This window comes from Bos indicus, chromosome 10 (genome assembly GCF_029378745.1).
Source record: "Bos indicus isolate NIAB-ARS_2022 breed Sahiwal x Tharparkar chromosome 10, NIAB-ARS_B.indTharparkar_mat_pri_1.0, whole genome shotgun sequence".
In the NCBI taxonomy this organism is placed as follows: domain Eukaryota; kingdom Metazoa; phylum Chordata; class Mammalia; order Artiodactyla; family Bovidae; genus Bos; species Bos indicus.
In genome coordinates, this window is record NC_091769.1 from 52,418,175 (window position 1) to 52,437,819 (window position 19,645).

General features: G+C 41.1%; 1 protein-coding gene and 1 long non-coding RNA gene across 4 annotated transcripts in view; one reads left to right on the forward strand and one right to left on the reverse strand.

The window, feature by feature from the left end:
• Positions 1–19,645, forward strand: part of LOC109565094 (uncharacterized) — a 38,090-nt gene that overhangs the window by 12,175 nt on the left and 6,270 nt on the right. The window contains exon 3 of the long non-coding RNA XR_002181614.2: positions 1,493–1,658. This is a non-coding gene — a long non-coding RNA (uncharacterized lncRNA). The remainder of the gene's footprint in view (positions 1–1,492; positions 1,659–19,645) is intronic.
• Positions 6,633–19,645, reverse strand: part of MYZAP (myocardial zonula adherens protein) — a 124,499-nt gene continuing 111,486 nt past the window's right edge. For all 3 annotated transcript variants that reach the window (XM_070797497.1, XM_019968764.2, XM_019968762.2), the window contains one exon: positions 6,633–7,573. In XM_070797497.1, the coding sequence (XP_070653598.1) occupies positions 7,477–7,573 (97 nt within the window). In that variant the 3' untranslated portion in view covers positions 6,633–7,476. The remainder of the gene's footprint in view (positions 7,574–19,645) is intronic.

The following is a 19,645-nucleotide window of genomic DNA, read 5'->3' on the forward strand; positions in this document are numbered from 1 at the left end:
TGCATGAAAGTGAAAAGTGAAAGTGAAGTCGCTCAGTCGTGTCCGACTCCTAGCGACCCCATGGATTGCAGCCTATCAGGCTCCTCCGTCCATGGGATTTTCCAAGCAAGGGTACTGGAGTGGGGTGCCATTGCCTTCTTCGAAGTAAACCATAGTACACCAATAAAATAGAATCCAACTAGCTGTCAGAAACATCAGTGTAGCTCTATACACCTGTACCTATATAGAATGCTGTAGTGTGTAAGTGAAATGTGATTATCAACCACAGGTAACGCTTTCCAAGTGCTTACTCTGCGCCCTGCACTATTCTAGGAACCCCACAGATATTAACTCATTTTATCTGCACACAGTGACAGTTGGGAAAGAACTGTCACTGATCCCATTTTACAGGGGCTCAAAGAGGTTCTGTGACTTGCTTAAGGCACACACTTGTGACTAAGCTGAGACAGTCTCAAGAGCCTGCGTTCCTGAGTGCCGTGATTCTGCTTCTGTATAGAGTCCTGTGTATTCTAAAACAATAAATGGTCTGTGTGTGTGTGTGTTCAAGAAAGTCTGGAAGGATTGGAATGAGAATATTAATTGAGGCATTATTATAGGAATACATTTTTGGAATAAATTCAGAGTAAATTTGCTATGTGATATTAGTTTTTCTCTCCAGTTCTACATGAAACCTGTGCTTATGAGGAGGTTGAAGAACAAACGCCACTCTGTTTCAGACGGTAGATTGAGTGTCACTGATTTTGACAAAAGGGTGAGAAGGATCAGCTCTGGGTTTTTTCTTTTTCAGTTTCAAGTCTGTATCACTGAGGAAGTCCCTTCAGTGGTCTTTCTGAATAGTTCAAATAATGTTTAGAATTCTCCACATGTTGCTGCTGCTGCTAAGTCGCTTCAGTCGTGTCTGACTCTGTGCGACCCCATAGACGGCAGCCCACCAGGCTCCCCCATCCCTGGGATTCTCCAGGCAAGAACACTGGAGTGTGTTGCCATTTCCTTCTCCAGTGCATGAAAGTGGAAAGTGAAAGTGAAGTCACTCAGTCGTGTCTGACTCAGCGACCCCACGGACTGCAGCCTACCAGGCTCCTCTGTCCATGGGATTTTCCAGGCAAGAGTACTGGAGTGGGTCGCCATTGCCTTCTCCAAAATTTCCACAGGTATATTTAAAAATTTATAAATACAAAAGGCCCTGGGGACAGACCACCTTGAATGATTCCTAGCATTCTTTGAATTTAGATTATTGATTTTTTTTCCTTTTTTGGTTGTTTTAAGAAGGAGGGTATGGAGTGTTTGCCGAACAGTCTTTATTTCTTTCTTGCTCTCACAAAAACTGACATTTTTTTATGCCACCACATTTCATTTAGAAGCTGTTTCCCCACCAGCTTCTCCAGGGGCCCAGGGGTTCCCAGAACCCTCTGCCACTCTGAGTCCTGCTTCACTACCTCCTGGTCCCCAGATCTGCTTTTTCCTGAAACTCTCTTCCTTGACACCGCGCTAGGAAAAGGCTTTTCTCGCTAAAGCACCTTGGAGAGGGAAGGTAGCCAGGACTCAACAGCAGTGCTTTAAGACACACCTCCAGATGGCAGGACCCTCCTGTGCACCAAGAGCCCCAGGACAGGCCTCTGCGTGACCTACCTCAGTTGGCACTCACGTTAGCCTATCAGGTAGGTGTGATTTTTTTTTTTTAATTAAAGTGCAGTTGATTTACAGTGTTGTATTAATTACTGCTGTACAGCAAAGTGATCCAGTTACAGATATACATTCTTTTTTATATATTCTTTTCCATTGTGCTTTATCATAGGCTACTGAATATAGTTCTCTGTACTACACAGTAGGACCTTGTTATTTATCTGTTATGTATATATACCAGTTGGCATCTGCTAATCCCAAACTCCTACTCCATCCCTCCCCCAGCGCCCTCCCCCTTGACAACCACCAGTCTCTCCTCTGTGTCCGTGATTCTGTTTCTGTTTCATAGATAGGTTCATTTGTATCACATCTTAGATTCCGCAGATAAGTGATATCATAGGGTGTTTGTCTCTCTTTCTGACTTACTCTTAGTATGATCATCTCTCGTTCTATCCATGTTGCTGCAAATGGCATTATTTTGTTCTCTTTCATGGCTGGGTAATATTCCACTGTCTATGTGTGCTGCATCTTCCTTATCCACTCACCTGTAAATAGACATCTGGGTTGTTTCCATGTCTTGGTTATTGTGCACAGTCCCACTGTGAACACAGGGCTGCATGTCTCTTGTTGAATTATAGTTTTGCCCAGATCTATGCCCGGAAGTGGAATTGCTGGATATATGGTCATTCTATTTTTTGTTTCAGAGAACCTTCCATACTGTTTTCCACAGTGGCTACCCCAACTTACATCCTCACCAGCAGCCATAGGAGAGTTCCCTTTCTCCACACCCTGCCCAGCATTTTTTATTTGTTGACTCTTTAATGATGACCATTCTGACTAGTAGGTGCTGGTACCTCATTGTAGTTTTGATTTGCATTTCTCTAATAATTAGTGATGTAGATCATCTTTTCATGAACCTACTGGTCATCTGTATTTCTTCTTTGGAGAAACGTCTGTTTAGGTCTTCTGCCCGTTTTTCTTTTTTCCTCCTTCATACTTATTTATCTGGCTGTGCTGGGTCTTAGTTGTGGTAGACAGGACCTTCCATCTTCGTCGTGGCATGAGGGATCTTTTAGCTGTGGCGTGAACTCTTGATTGCAGCATGTGGGATCTAGTTCCCTGACTAGCGATCAAGCCCAGAGCCCCTGCATTGGGAGCACAGCCTGCAACTGGGCCACCAGGGAAGTCTCCTCCTTTCCATTTTGCAGTTGGGTTGTTTGCTTTTTTTGTTGTACTGAGAGCTGTTTGGATATTTTGGAAATTAAGCCCTTCTTGGTCATACTGTTTGCAAATATTTCCTCCCATGCCATAGGTTATTTTGGTTTTGTTTTCCTTATGGTTTCCTTTGCTATGCAAAAGCTTGTGAGTCTGATTGTTTGCTTTTTTGTTTGTTGTTTTTGTTTTTTGTTTTTGTTTAAGTTTGTTTTTTGTTTCTGTTGCCTTGGGAGACTGATCTAAGAAAACATTGGTATAGTTTGTGTCAGAAAATGTTTTTCCTGTGATCTCTTCTAGGAGTTTTATAGTGTTATGTCTTATGTTTAGGTCTATAAGCCATTTTGAGTTTATTTTTGTGTAAAAAATATGGAACACTTCATGAACTTGTGTGTCATGCTTCTTGTTGTTCAGTCACTCAGTCATGTCTGAATCTTTATGACCCTACGGATAGCAGCGTGCCAGGCTTCCCTGTTTTTCACTGTCCCCTGGGGTTTACTGATTCGGTGATGCCATCCTGCCAGCTCATCCTCTGCCCTCAATCTTTCCCGGCATCAGAGTCTTTTCCAACGAGTTGGCTCTTTGCATCAGGTGGCTGAAGAATTGGTGCTTCGGCTTCAGCATCAGCCCTTCCAATGAATATTTAGGATTGATTTCCTTTAGGATTGACTGGTTTGATCTCCTTGCTGTCCAAGGGACTCTCAAGAGTCTTCTCCAGCACCACAGTTCAAAAGCATCAATTCCTCAGCTCTCAGCCGTCTTTATGCTCCAAATCTCACAGCTGTACATGACTACTGGAAAACCATAGCTTTGACTGTATAGACCTTTGTCAGCAAAGTGATATCTCTGCTTTTTATTACCCTGTGGGCAACCCACTCCAGTGTTCTTGCCTGGAGAATCCCAGGGACGCGGGAGCCTGGTGGGCTGCCATCTCTGGGGTCGCAGAGTCGGACACGACTGAAGTGACTGAGCAGCAGCAGCAGGTTTGTCGTAGTTTTCCTTCCAAGAAGCAAGCATCTTTTAATTTCATGGCCGCAGGCACCATCTGCAGTGATTTTGGAGCCCCCAAAAATAAAGTCAGCCACTGTTTCCCCATCTATTTGCCATGAAGTGATGGGACTGGAATGCCATGATCTTAGTTTTCTGAAGTTGAGTTTTAAGCCAACTTTTTCACTCTCCTCTTTTACCTTCACCAAGAGGCTCCTTAGGTTCCTGTTAGCTTTCTGCAATTAGGGTGGTGTTATCTGCATATCTGAGGTTATTGATATTTCTCCCAGCAATCTTGCTTCCAGCTTGTGCTTCATCCAGCCTGGCATTTCACATGATGTTCTCTGAATAAAAGTTAAATAAGCAGGGTGACAAATATACAGCCTTGACATACTCCTTTCCCAATTTGGAACCAGTCTGTCGTTCCATGTCAGGCTCTAACTGTTGCTTCTTGACCTGCATATGAGTTTCTCAAGAGGCAGGTAAGGTGGTCTGGTATTCCCATCTCTTGAAGAATTTCCCACAGTTTGTTGTGATCCACACAGTCAAAGCTTTAACATAGTCAATGAAGCAGATGTTTTTCTGGAATTCTCTTGCTTTTTCTGTGATCCAACAGATGTTGGCAAGTTGATCTCTGGTTCCTCTGCCTTTTCTAAATCCAGCTTCCAGTACATCTGGAAGTTCTCGGTTCACATACTGTTGAAGCCTAGCTTGAAGGATTTTGAGCATTACCTTGTTAGCATGTGAAGTGAGCACAATTATGTGGTAGTTTGAACATTCTTTGGCATTGCCCTTCTTTGGGACTGGAATGAAAACTGACCTTTTCCAGTTCTGTAGCCACTGCTGAGTTTTCCAAATTTGCTGGCATATTGAGTGCAGCACTTTAACAGCCTCATCTTTTAGGATTTGAAATAGATCAGCTGGAATTCCATCACGTTCTCTAGCTTTGTTCCTAGTAATGCTTCCTAAGGCCCACTTGACTTTGGACTCCAGAACGTCTGGCTCTAGGTGAGTGATCACAGTATCATGGTTATCCGAGCCATTAAGACCTTTCTTATACAGTTCTTTCATGTATTCTTGCCACCTCTTCTTAATCTCTTCTGCTTCTTTTCAGTTCAGTTCAGTTGCTCAGTCATGTCCCACTCATTTCAACCCCATGGACTGCAGCACGCCAGGCTTCCCTGTCCATTACCAGCTCCTGAAGCTTGCTCAGACTTATGTCCATTGAGTCAGTGATGCCATGCAACCATCTCATCCTCTGTTGTCCCCTTCTTCTCCTACCTTCAGTCTTTCCCAGAATCAGGGTCTTTTCTAAGAAGACAGTTCTTCACATCAGTTGGCCAAAATATTGGAGCTTCAGCATCAGTCCTTCCAATGAATATTCAGGACAGATTTCCTTTAGGATTGACTGGTTTGATCTCCTTGCTGTCCAAGGGACTCTCAAGAGTCTTCTCCAACACCACAGTTCAAAAGCATCAACTCTTCAGCACTCAGCTTTCTTTATGGTCCAGCTCTCACAAACCATAGCTTATGGATCTTTGTTGGTAAAGTGATGTCTCTGCTTTTTTCTGTTAGGTCCATAGTGTTTCTGTCCTTTATTGTGCCCATCTTTGCATGAAATATTCCCTCAGTATCTCTAATATTCTTGAAGCGATCTCTAGTCTTTCCCATTCTATTGTTTTCCTCTATTTCTTTGTTTTGCATTGTTCACCGAAGAAGGCTTTCATATCTCTCCTTGCTATTCTTTAGAACTCTACATTCAATTGGGTATATCTTTCCCTTTCTCCTTTGCTTTTTGCTTCTCTTCTTTTCTCAGCTATTTGTAAGGCCTCCTCAGACAACCTTTTTGACTTGTATTTTTCTGGGGGATGGTTTTGATTACCACCTTCTTTACAGTATTATGAACCTCTATCCATAGTTCTTCTGGGACTCTATCAGATCTAATCCCTTGAATCTATTTGTCACTTCCACTGTATAATCATAAGGGATCTGATTTGCTTGCTGAGGGGCCATGCTAATCTTCTGTATAGCGTTCCAATTTTAGTATATGTGCTGCTGAAGCAATCAGGTAGGCATGATTATCCCAAGTTAGTAGAATATGAAGTTGATATTCAGAGAGCTTTGATGACACGTCCAAGGTCCCACAACCTCAATGTAAATACAAATTTGACTTCAAAATATGCCATTTCCTCTTTGACACTATGCCGACTTATGGTCATTTACTCAACTGAGTTGCTTTGCTTTCTTTCTTTGGCTCTTTTTTTTTTTTTTTTTTTTAAAGGTAAGAGGTAGGGAGTTTGGGTGGGCTTCCTTGGTAGCTCAGCTGGTAAAGAATCCACCTGCAATGAGGGAGACCTGGGTTCAATCTCTGGGTTAGAAAGATCCCCTGGAGGAGGAAAGATCCCCTAGAGTGATACTCACTCCAGTATTCTTGTCTGGAGAACCCCCATGGACAGAGGAGCCTGGCAGGTGACAGTCCATGGGGTTGCAAAGAGTCAGACACAACTGAACGACTAACCACAGCACAGGGAGTTTGGGCACACAGGAGGATTTTTTTTTTTAGTAAAAATGATTTTAATGTTTTATAAACATGAATGCATCTTAATCTTTCTAGAAGGTAAGTTAACTAGATAAATTTCAGAGTTTAAATACATACACAGAAACACACACACCCTCTCGTACAGTTTATAAATGATTCCAGGGATTGTACTGATTGAAAAATTATGGTGCCCTAACTTGAACAGTCCAGAACCTGGTTCTGTTCTTTACCCCTCTACACAGTCATGAATGACACACAATGACAGCATCAGTAGAACAAAATATATGGCATTTATTAAACGTATGTGACATAGGTTATAATATCAAAGTAGAGCATGCATGAACAAATTATTCATTCTTTTAACAAAAACAATAATTGATACTGAAAGCATTAAGTGATTAAATTTCTACAACATACAAAATTCTCTTTCATTTAAAGTGAGAAAGAAAAACTAAATCACAGGTTGAAGAAATACAGTGATTTCAGCTGGCCCCATAAAGGCATAAGGCACAAATTAAACCGAGGGATTAGCACATCAGAATGAAACGTGTCTGCCCTCACAAGGACTGGCTCCAGCCGAGGCTCCCAAGCCCCTGCATGGGTCTGCGGCACCTGCCCCTTCCTTCCTGGGGTCACATTTCCCCAGGTGCCCATGCTCCTATGGACAGGCTTCCCTGTAGCCGAGAAACACTGCCTCTAATACTTTTACGGGTAAATAAAACCTTCATGCTGTAACAAATGATCCTGGCATGAGTAGCATGAAATTTCAAGTTAATACCCTTTTTCCTCCCAACCGAAGTCTAGTAAAACAGAAAATAGAGAATTCTCCTGCCAGGGCTCAGTGTCTACATGGAAAGCTAACAACAGCCCAGTACAGCAGGGTACATACATACACTGGTTGGGGGTTTGAAAAACAACCTTGAAACCTCTCTCTCCTGCCCTCCCCCTTCCACCTTCACTTTGCCTCATGTTTTAGAAGTGGAGCAAAACCTCAGCAATTTCCACTGGGACTTAAAACAGTGTACAGGAGGAAGCAACAGTCACCCTTTCCAGACTTCAGGTTGCAGGGTTCCAGGGCCTTTGTCCATCTGTGAAAAGTGCATGTCTCCAAGTGCTTAGGTCAGAGTTTTCTTTGTGGTCAACTCTAGGACTCGTGTGTACGGAGTATAGTTCCTGGAAGGCATTGAGATCTCACGAGTCCTACCTGTTTGGCTGAGAAATGAAAAAAGGCAAATCAGGAATATGAAACAAAACTCACCATATGCTTCACGTGATAAGATAACTCTAGGAAATCCATTTTCAACACTTAAAAATAGACTGCAGTAATACAGTTGAGTATTTAGAGGGACCATTATTTTTAGTAACTTTTAAAAAATTATTTATTTGGAGGATAATTGCTTTACAATATTGTGTGGTTTCTGCCATACATCAACATGAATCAGAATTCATGAATATCCCCTCCCTCGTGAAACTCCCACTCCTTTAGGTTGTCACAGAGCACCAGGTTTAGCTCCCTGTATTATATAGGAAGTTCTCATTGTCGTTCAGTCACTAAGTCGTGTCCAACTCTTTGTGACCCCTTTTGGACTGCACGCCAGACTTCCCTGTCCTTCACTCTCTCCCGGAGTCTGCTCAATGGAATCATGTCCATTGAGTCAGTGATGCTATCCAACCATCTTGTCCGCTGTCACCTGCTTCTCCTGCCCTCAATCTTTCTCAGTATCAAGATCTTTTCCAGTGAGTTGGTGCTTCGCCTCAGGTGGCTGAAGTATTGGAGCTTCAGCATCAGTCCTTCCAATGAATATTTCAGGGTTGATTACCTTTAGGACTGACTGGCTTGATCTCTTTGCTGTCCAAGGGACTTTCAAAAGTCCTCTGTCCATGGGATTCTCCAGGCAAGAATAGTAGAGCGGGTAGCCATTCCCTTCTCCAGGGGATTTTCCTGTCCCAGGGATCAACCCGGGTTTCCTGCATTGCAGACAGATTCTTTACCATCTGAGCCACAAAGGAAGCCCTCAACTTTCCATTAGCTATCTAATTTACATATGGTAATGTATATATTTCCATGCTACTCTCAAGTACCAGAACTTCAGCTTCAGCATCAGTCCTTCCAATGAATAGTCAGGGTTGATTTCCTTTAGGATTGACTGGTTTGATCTCCTTGCTGTCCAAGGAACTCTCAAGAGTCTTCTCCAACACCACAGTTCAAAAGAATCAATTCTTCGGTGTCAGCCTTTTTTATTGTTACACATGCACGTATATTCATCTTCTGATTCTTTTCTCATATAGGTTATCACAAAATATTGAGGAGAGTTCCCTGTGCTATATAGTAGGTCCTTGTTGGTTATCTTTTTTATGTATAATAGTGTGTATATGTTAATCCCAAGCTCCTGATTTAACCGCCTCCCACATTTCCCCTTTGGTAACCGTAAGTTTGTTTTTTTATCTCCAAGTCTGCTTCTGTTCTGTAAATATTAGGTTCACATATGAGTGGTATCATATGATATGTCTTTGTATGACTTACTTCACTCAGTGTAATAATTTCTGAGTTCATCCACATTGCTGCAAATGACATTATTTCATTGTTATGGCTGAGTAATATTCCACTGTATAAACGTACCACATCGTTATCGATTCCTCTGTCGATGGACATTTAGGTTGCTTTTATGTCTTGCTCGTTGTATATAGTGCTGTAATGAACACTGGGGTGCATGTGTTTTTTTGGAATTACGATTTTCTTTGGATATATGCCCAAGAGTACAACTGCTAAATTATATAGTAGTTCTAGTTTTAGTTTTTTAAGGAACCCCCATACTGTTTTCCATAGTGGTTGCACCAATTTACCTTCCCACCAACAGTGTAGGAAGGTTCCTTTTCTCCACACTCTCTTCAGCATCTACTGTCTATAGATGTTTTGATGAGGCCATTCTGACTTAGGTGAGGTGATCCCTCACTGTAATTTTATGTTTCTCTGATAATTAGTGATGTTGAGCATCTTTTCATGTGCTTTTTGGCCATCAGTATGTCTTCTTTGGAGAAATGGCTATTTAAAGCCTCTGCCTATTCTTTGGTTGTTTTTTCTTTTTTTATCTGACATAGAGCTGTGTGAGCTGTTTGTATATTTTATTGATTAATCCCTTGTCTGCTGCTTCACTTGCAAATATTTTCTCCCATTCTGTGGATTGTCTTTTTGTTGTTTATGATTTCCTTTGCTGTGCAGAAGCTTTTAAGTTTCACGAGGTATTTGTTTGTATTTTTATTTAATTTTATTTTTATTGAAGTATAGTTGATTTCCAATGTGTGCCAATCTCTGCTGTACAGCAAAGTGGACTCAGTTATATAGACATTCTTTTTCATATTCTTTTCCATTATGGTTTATTATAGAATATTGAATGTAGTTTCATGTTATACAGTAGGACCCTGTTGTTTATCCATCCTATATGTAATAGTTTATATCTGCTAATCCCACATTCCCGGTCCTCCCCTTCCCCTTGGCAACCACAAATCTGTTCTCTACGGTCTATGAGTCTGTTTCTGTTTCATAAGTAAGTTCATATGTGTCATACTTTGGATTCTACATGTAAGTGATATCATGTGGTGTTTGTCTTTCTCTTTCTGACTGACTTTAGTTAGTATGCCAATCTCTAGTTGCATCCACATTGCTGCAAATGGCATCGTTTCATCCCTTTTGTGGCTGAGTCCTATTCATTGTGTGTATATACGTACTACGTCTTCTCTATCCACTCATCTGTTGCTGGACATTTAGGTTGTCTCCATGTGTTGGCTATTGTGAATAATGCTGCTGTGAACATAGTGGGGTGTGTATCTTTTGGGATTAGAGTTTTGTCGAGCTATATGCCCGGGAGTAGGACTGCTGAATCATATGGTAATTCTATTTTTAGTTTTCTGAGGAACTTCCACAGTTTTCCATAGTGGCTACACTAACATACGTTCCCACCAGCAATATAGGAGGCCTCTCTTTCCCCACATTCTTTCCAGAATTTGTTGTTTGTTGACTTTTTTCCATTATTCAAGTGTATCTTTTTTTTAAAACAATTTTTAATTGGAGGGTAATTGCTTTAAGTGCTTCCCCAATGGCTCAGCTTTACAATGTTGCATTAATTTCTGCAGTACAACAACATGAGTCAGCTGTAAGTATACATATATCCCCTCCCTGATGAGCCTCCCTCCCGTCTCCCACCATCCCACCCCTCTCGTCATCACAGAGTACCAAGTTGAGCTTCCTCTTTTTTTTTAATTTATTTTTTAATTGGAGGAAAATTGCTTTACAATGTTGTATTGGTTTCTGCTGTACACCAGCACAAGTCAGCCATAATTATACATATATATCACCTCCTTCTTGAGCCTCCTTCCCCGCTAGTCATCACAGAGCACCACGCTGGGCTCCCTGTGTTACACTGCACCTTCTCACCAGCTGTCTGTGTTACACGTTAGTGTACACGTGTTAGTGCTACTGTCTCCATTCATCCCACTCTTTGCTTATGCCACTGTGTCCACAGCTCTGTTCTCTGTGTCTGTGTCTCCATTCCTTCCCTGCAAATAAGTTCATTAATACCATTTTTCTAGATTCCATATATGTGCGTTAATATGATGTTTTTCCCTTTCTGACTTAATTCACTCTGCATAACAGGTTCTAGGTTCATCCATCTCACTAGAATGGACTCAAATTCATTCTTTTTACAGCTGAGTAATATTCTGTTGTATCCATGTACCACATCTGTATCCATTTATCTGTCAGTGGACATCTAGGTTGCTTCCATGTCTTAGCTATTATAAATAGTGCTACTGTGAACATGAGGGTATGTGCATCTTTTTGAATTATGGTTTTCTCAGGGTATATGCCCAGCAGTGGGATTGCTGGGTCATATGGTAGTTTTATTCCCTTTTTTTTTTTTTTTTTTTTAGGAATCTCCATATTGTTCTCCATAGTGCCTGTTATCAATTTACACTCCCACCAACAGTGCAAAAGGGTTCCTTTTTCTCCACATCCTCTCCAGATATTGTTTGTAGATGAGGTCCCTGTTTCATACAGCAACTTCCCACTAGCTATCTTACACATGATAATAATATATATATTTCAATGCTATGTCAGTTCACTCCAACCTCTCCTTCTCCTCCTTCCGCTTGTATCCACACCCGTGTCTCTATTCCTGCCCTGCAAATAGGCTCATCAGTACCATTTTTCTAGATTCCATATGAATGCTTTAATATACAATATTTTTATTTCATTTTATTTTTTAATTGGAGGATAATTGCTTTATAATGTTGTGTGGTTTATGCCATACAACAACATGAATCAGCCATAATTATATATATGTCCCCTCGCTGTGACCCTGCCTCCCTGCTCCCACCTCCCCCCTCTAGGTCATCACAGAGCACCAGGCTGGGCTCCCTGTGCTGTTCAGCAGCTTCCCACTAGCTAGCTATTTTACACATGGTAGTGTATATATGTCAGTGCTACTTTCTCAGTTCATCCTTCCCTCTCCTTCCCCCGCTGTGTCCACAAGTCTGTTCCCTGCATCTTCATGTCCCTTCTTTCCCTGCAAATAGGTTCATCAGCACTATTTTTCTAAATTCCATGAGTGAGTGAAGTCGCTCAGTGGTGTCCAACTCTTTGCAACCTCATGGACTGTAGCCTACCAGGCTCCCCTGTCCATTGGATTTTCCAGGCAATAGTACTGGAGTGGATTGCCATTTCCTAAACTCCATATATATGCACTAATATTCAATACTTGTTTTTATCCTTCTAACTTCCCTCTGTATAAAAGGCTCTAGGTTCATCCACCCCATTAGAACTGACTCATATTCGTTCCTGTTTATAGCTGAGTAATATACCACTGCGGATATCTACCACAACTTCCTTATCCATTCATCTGCCGATGGACATCTACGTTACTTCCATGTCCTGGCGGTTGTAAATAGTGCTGCAATGAACATTGGGGTACATATGTCTTTTTCAGTTACGGTTTTATCTTCATATATGCCTAGTAGTGGGATTGCTGGGTCACATGGTAATTTTATTCCTAGTTTTTTAAGGAATCTCCATACTGTCTTCCATAGTGGCTATATCAGTTTACATTCCCACCAACAGTGCACAAGGGTTTCCTTTTCTCCACACCCTCCCCAGCATTTACTGTTTGTAGATTTTTTTTGATGATGACCATTCTGACCAGTGTGAGATGATATCTCATTGTAGTTTTGAATTGCATATCTCTGATAATAAGTGATGTTGAGCATCTTTTCATGTGTTTGTTGGTTATTTATATGTCTTCTTTGGAGAAATGTCTGTTTAGGTCTTCTGCCCATTTTTTGATTGGGTTGCTTTTCTGATATTGAGCTGCATGAGCTGCTGGTATATTTTGGAGATTAATCCTTTGTCAGTTGTTTCGTTTGCAATTATTTTCTCCCATTCTGAGGGTTGTCTTTTCATCTAGTTTATAGTTTCCTTTGCTGTGCAAAAGCTTTTAAGTTTAGTTAAGTCCCATTTGTTTATTTTTTTATTTCCATTACTCTAGGAGGTGAGTCAAAGAGGATCTTGGCTGCGCATTATGTCTGTTCTGCCTATGTTTTCCTCTAAGAGTTTTATAGTTTCTGGTCTTATGTTTAGGTCTTTAATCTATTTTGAGTCTGTTTTTGTGTATGATGTTAGAAAGTGTTCTGATTTCATGCTTTTACATGTAGCTGTCCAGTTTTCCCAGTACCACTTACTGAAGAGACTATCTTTTCTCCACTGTATACTTTTGCCTCATTTGTCAAAGATAAAGTGCCCATAGGTGCAGAGGTTTATCTTTGGGCTTTCTAGCCAGTTCCATTGATCTGTATTTCTGTTTTTGTGCCAGTATCATATTGTCTTGATTACTGTAGCTTTGTAATATAGAGTGAAGTCAGAAGGTTGATTCCTCCAATTCCATTTTTCTTTCTCAAGATTGCTTTGGCTATTCAAGATCTTTTGTGTTTCCCTACAAATTATAAAATTTTTTCTTCTAGTTCTGTGAAAAATGCCATTGGTAATTTGATAGAGATTGCATGAAATCTGACTTTACCACCCAAAGCAATCTACGTTTTCATACTGTTGATTCTTCCAATCCAAGAACGTGATTTATCTCTCCATCTGTTTGTATCGTCTTTTGAGTTCTTTCATCAGTGTATCTGCATAGAGATCATTTGTCTCCTTAGGTAGGTTTATTTCTAGGTATTTTATTCTTTTTGTTGAAGTGGTGAATGGGATTGTTTCCTTAATTTCTCTTTCTGATTCTTCATTGTTAATGTGTAGGAATGAAAGGGAATTCTGTGTATTAATTTTATATCCTGTGACTTTACTAAATTCATTGATTAGCTCTTGTAGTTTTCTGGTGGTATCTTTATCAATGTCATCTGCAAACAGAGTTTAACTTCTTCTTTTCCAGTCTGGATTCCTTTTATTTCTTCTCTGATTGCCATGGCTACAACTTCCAAAATTATGTTGACTAATGATGATGAGAGTGGGCACCCTTGCCTTGTTCCTGATCTTAGAGGAAATACTTTCAGTTTTTCACCATTGAGAATAATGTTTTCTGTGGTCTTGTCCTATATGGCTTTTCTTATGTTGAGGTAGATTCCTACTGTGCCCATTTTTCTGGAGAGATTTTATCAAATGTGAGTTGAATTTTGTTGAAAGCTTTTTCTGCATCTATTGAGATTATCATATGGTTTTTGTCTTTCAATTTGTTAATATGGTGTGTCACATTGATTGATTTGCATATATCAAAGAATCCTTGTATCCCTGGGATAAACCCACTATATCACGATAAATAATCCTTTTAATGTGTTATTGGATTCTGTTTGCACGTATTTTGTTGAGGATGTTTACATCTGTATTCATCAATGATATTGGCCTATAGTTTTCTTTTTTGTGTGATAACTTTATCTGGTTTTGGTATCACGGTGATGGTGGCCTCACAGAATGAGTTTGGGAGTATTCCTCCCTCTGCAGTTTTTTGGAAGTGTTTGAGCAGGATAGGTGTTAGTTCTTCTCTAAATGTTTGATAGAATGCGCTGTGAAGCCATCTGGCCCTGGGCTTTTGTTTGTTGGAAGGTTTTTGATCACAGTTTCCATTTCAGTGCTTGTGATTGGTCTGTTCATAATTTCTATTTCTTCCTGAGTCAGTCTTGGATGGTTGTTGTACTTTTCTAAGAATTTGTCCATTTTTTTCCAGGTTGTCTGTTTTATTGGCATATAGTTGCTCACAGTAATCTCTGTATTTCTGCATTGTCTGTTGTAACTTCTTTTTCATTGTGTGTTGACCTTTTAATGAGGGCTCTTCTGACTGGTGTATGTTGGTACTTCATTGTAATTTGCATTTCTCTACTAATTAGTGATGCTGAGCATCTTTTCATGTGCCTACTGGTCATCTATATTTCTTCTTTGGAGAAATGTGTATTTAGGTCTTCTGCCCATTTTTCCACTGGGCTTTTGCTGTTGTTGTTGTCTATTTATATAAGCTGTTCGTGTATTTTCGAGGTTAAGCCCTTGTCTGCTGCATCATTTGCCAATATTTTCTCCCATTCCGTGGATTGTCTTTTCATTTTTTTATGGTTTCCTTTGCTGTGCAAAAGTTTGTAAGTTTACTTAAGTCCCATTTGTTTGTTTTTATTTCTATTGCCTTGGGAGACTGATCTAAGAAAACATTGGTACAATTTACGTCAGAGAATGTTTTGCCTGTGCTGTCTTCTGGGTGTTTTATGGTGTCATGTCTTGTGTTTAAGGCGTTAAGCCATTTTGAGTTTATTTTTGTGCATGATGTGAAGGTGTGTTCTAATTTCATTCATTTATGTGCTGCTGTCCAGCTTTCCCAGCACCACTTGCTCAAGAGACTTTCCCCCCATTTTATATTCTCTTCTCCTTTGTTGGAGATTAATTGACCTTAGATGCGTGGGTTTGTTTTTGGCCTCTCTGTTCTGTCCTGCTGATCCGTATATCTGGTTTTGTACCAATAATACACTGTTTTGAATGCTGTAACTTTGTAATATTGTCTGAAGTCTGGGAGAGTTACGCCTCCTGCTTTTTTCCCTTAGGACTGGCAATTCTGTGTCTTTTATAATTCCATATTAATTTTTGGATTATTTTTCTAGTTCTATGAAAAATGTCATGGGTATTTTGATAGGGTTTGCATTAAATCTGTAGACTTTTTTGTGTCGCATTGCCATTTTAATACATTACTGATCAGAGATGTAGTAATATGTGTTTTGTTACCTGAACATTATTGACTAGAGATGTTTCCGTATTCATTTACATAACAAATCACTGGCCGCAGGTGTTAGTTTCTGCAAAAACCCCCTTGTCAGTAATGTGTTAACAGTATTAGTTCTTTCAATCCAAGAGCATGGGATATCTTCCCTTTCTCTGAATGCTTTTTAACTTCCTTTATTATTGTTTTATAATTCACAGCATAAGTCTTTCACCTACTTGGTCAGGTTTATTCCTTTTTTTGGTGCTATTTTTAAAAGTTTTTTTGTTTTTACATTTCTTTCTGATATTTCATTGTTAATGTAAAGAAATGCAACCAATTTTTGAATGTTAGGCTTAAATCCTGCTACTTTGCTGAATTCATTTATTAGCTCGAGTAGTTTTGTGTGGAGTTCTTAGGATTATATATATATATATGTAACCATGTTGTCTGCATACAGTGACATTTTTACCTCTTCGCTTCCAATCTGGATACCTTTTATTTATTGTGTGCTGTGTCCTAGACTTCCAGGAGTATGCTGAATAGAAGTGGTGACAGTGAGCAGCCTTAGTTCATATTTTAGCAGGAAAGCTATTACCTTTTTGCCATTGAGTATGTTGTTGGCTGTGGATTTGTCATAAATGGCTTTTGAGATATGTTCCCTAGGAGATGGATCCAAAAAGATCGCTGCTATTTACATCAGAGTGTGTTCTGTTTTCCTCTAGGAGTTTTATAGTGTCTGGCCTTACGTTTAGGTCTTCAGTTTGAGTTTTATTTTTGTGTATGATGTTAGGGAGTGTTCTAATTTCATTCTTTTACATGTAGCTATCCAATTTTCCCAGCACCACTTATTGAAGAGGCTGTCTTTTTTCCATTGTACAGTCATTTGGATACTACTTCTTCCAATCCAAGGATATGGTATATCTTTCCTTCTTAAAAGCTCCCTCCCTGGGTGCAGGCCCCATCCCAATTCTTTCTTTTCCCTTTTATCCTACCCAGTTATGTGGTGATTTTCTTGCCCTTTCCAAAGTCTGAGGTCTTCTTTCAGCATTCAGTAGATGTTCGGTGTGAACTGGTCCACTTGTAGATGTATGGTTAATGTTTTTGTGGGAGAAGGTGAGCTCTATGTCCTGCTCCTCCACCATCTTGAACCCCCTTCTTCCCTGGAGCCAGACAGTAGTTTTAGCAACTTAAGGTTGCTAGGTATCCATGATTCAGAAAAATTAAAAAAAAAAAAAAAAAACACCATGCATTCAGGAGCTCACAATTAGATGGGAAAGATATTTAAATCGTTGTAATGTCTTACTGCTAAGTTACTTCAGTCGTGCCCAACTCTGTGTGACCCCATAGACGGCAGCCCACCAGGCTCTGCCATCCCTGGGATTCTCCAGGCAAGAGTACTGGAGTGGGTTGCCATTTCCTTCTCCAATGCGTGAAAGTGAAAAGTGAAAGTGAAGTTGTTCAGTCGTGTCCGACTCTTAGCAACCCCATGGACTGTAGCCCACCAGGCTCCTCCGCCCATGGGATTTTCCAGGCAAGAGTACTGGAGTGGGGTGCCATTGCCTTGGCTGTATAAAGACATAAGGAGCTATATTGGATGCTTTATATTTGCCTGTTCAGATCCATCCCCCCTTTCTCTCCCCTAAACCCTGGGAAGTTGCCCAGAGGTGGACATCAGTGGACCCCCTCACCCATTACCTTCCAGTTGGTTTGGACCTGTTAGGAGGTGGAGGCAGAGAATGCAGCACAGGCAGCCCAAGCCATCTGCTCCCTCTGCTCAGGCTGCAGCTTGGTGGTTGGCTACATTCCTCTAGCAAAGGCTGCGCTATAGCTCACCCCTTCATCTCCTCTACCAGCTTTCTCTCCCCATCTCTTCAGGCCCAGGCTGGAAATAGCTGCCACTGTTGCTAGCTCCAGAGCAAGCCAGTGTCCATTTTTTATTTCCCTAAAAGCTGCCCTCAAGTTTGTACACAGTCATTTCATTTAACTGTCTTCCATTTTCCCTTCCTGCCAAGACCCTGAGCAGCACAAGAACAAACACATTATGGGCAAACTGAGGGCAGACAAGTTAGCTTCACTGAGAGGAAGTCAGCCCCAGGAAGGTGACTCCTGAAGGATGCCTAGGCATTCCTCAGGTGAGTGAGGAAAAGGTGGGAATTCCAGGCGGAGGCAGTACAGGCAAAGAAGGGTGAACACAGAGGCCACAGTGTGAAAAGGAGACATACTCAGCCAGGACTGGAGCAAAAGAGTTCAATGTGAAAATGGCAGAAGATGAGGTTGGGGCGGAAGGGGGACGAAGGGCCCTCTGTACCCTGCTAAGGGGTTCAGAATGGGACAGTGAGCCGTTTTTAAGGAGGGCAGGATATGCCCCTATTTTTATTCTAGCAAGATTCCTTGACACCTTGAGGGTTGACTCCAAAGGCCTTAGTCTGGAGGCCGGAGGTTATTTAGGAGAGTTTTGCTATTTAGAAAGTGAGAGAGACCATGAGAACTCAAACTGTAAAAATCGCACTGGAGGTAAAGTAGCAAGGAAATGTTAAGATGATATTTAGGAGGCAGAAGTAACAATTTTGTGATTAAAATGGAGAAAATGTCCCATTTCTTTTTCCTTATAGACATATAACTACCTTTCCCAGCTTCCCTTGCACTTTGGTAGACCACATGACAGGCAGAAATGATTTCTGTTACTTGCAGGTTTAGCCCATATCCATTTTGCTGTCAAATATATTTTCCTAAAAGGGCAATTGGAGCATATTACTATTCTTCAAACTCTTCATTTCCCCCCTTGCTTCCTGGATGGACTCTCATCTCCCCTGCAGGGTGTAAAGGCCTCTGCCATCTACTGTTCTGTCTTTCGCCTGGCCTTTCCTCATTTACACACTGCTTCACAGTTCTGCCATCCTCAACTGTCCCCTCAAATAAATCTGATGAATTCCTACCTGTATTTCAAGAGTCAAACCTCATCCCCCGATTCTGCACAGCAGTGACAGAAACTATCATCCCTTTCTCTGTGTGCCCTCAGTTTCCTTGAGCAGCGCCGCTCAGTTTTCTCCTTCCACAGGGTTCACTTTTGCTAAATTTGCCCCCATCAGTAACACCTCCCATCAGGCTTCCGTGGTGGTTCAGTGGTGAAGAATCCACTTGCCAATGCAGGAGAATAATATCTTGCCATTTGCAAAACATGGATGGACCTTGAGGACATTAGGGTAAATGAAATAAGTCAGACAAAGACAAAGTATCTTATTCATATGTTAAACAGAACAAAAACCAAGTTCATAGATACCAAGAAAAGACGGATGATTGCCAGAGGAAGTGGGTGGGGGATGGGCACAATGGGTGAAGGGGCCTAAAGGTACAGACTCCCAGTTATAAAAGTCACAGGGTGTAATGGACAGCATACAACTGTAGGTAACAATACTGTATTCTTGAGAGTTGCTAATACATCATCACAAGAAAAAAGGTTATAACTATATACAGCTACCCAGGTGGCTCAGCAGTAAAGAATCTGCCTGCAATGCAGGAGACGCAGGTTCGATCCCTGCATTGGGAAGAGTCCCCTGGAGAAGGAAATGGCAACCCACTCCAGTATCCTTGCTGGGGAATCCCATGCACAAAGGAACCTGGAGGGCTACAGTCCATGGGGTTGCAAAGAGTCGGATACAACTGAGCAACTAAATAGCAACAACAACAAACACCTATTACCGTGCGGTGATTTTCAACCATGGTTAGGAGACAACTTCTTAATAAGGTGTATTAGAAGCCTGGGTGTGGGGGAATGTTAATCTTCACATAACTCTCCCAAGAGATTCAATGTCTTTTCCACACTCTCCTCCCATTGAAAATGACTGTCACAGAGGCTTGTGACACTCCTGGAAGCATCTCACTGCACCTGCTGGTCTGCACATCCTCTGCTAGCTATAATTTCGTGAAGTGTGAAAACCACATCTTGCTTATCTTCATGACCTCAGCAGCTCACTCAGGCCAGACACAGAACTATCACTACACAGATCAATGACCAAGGCAACCAGAGGACAATGGATTTTGAGGAACGAGTGGT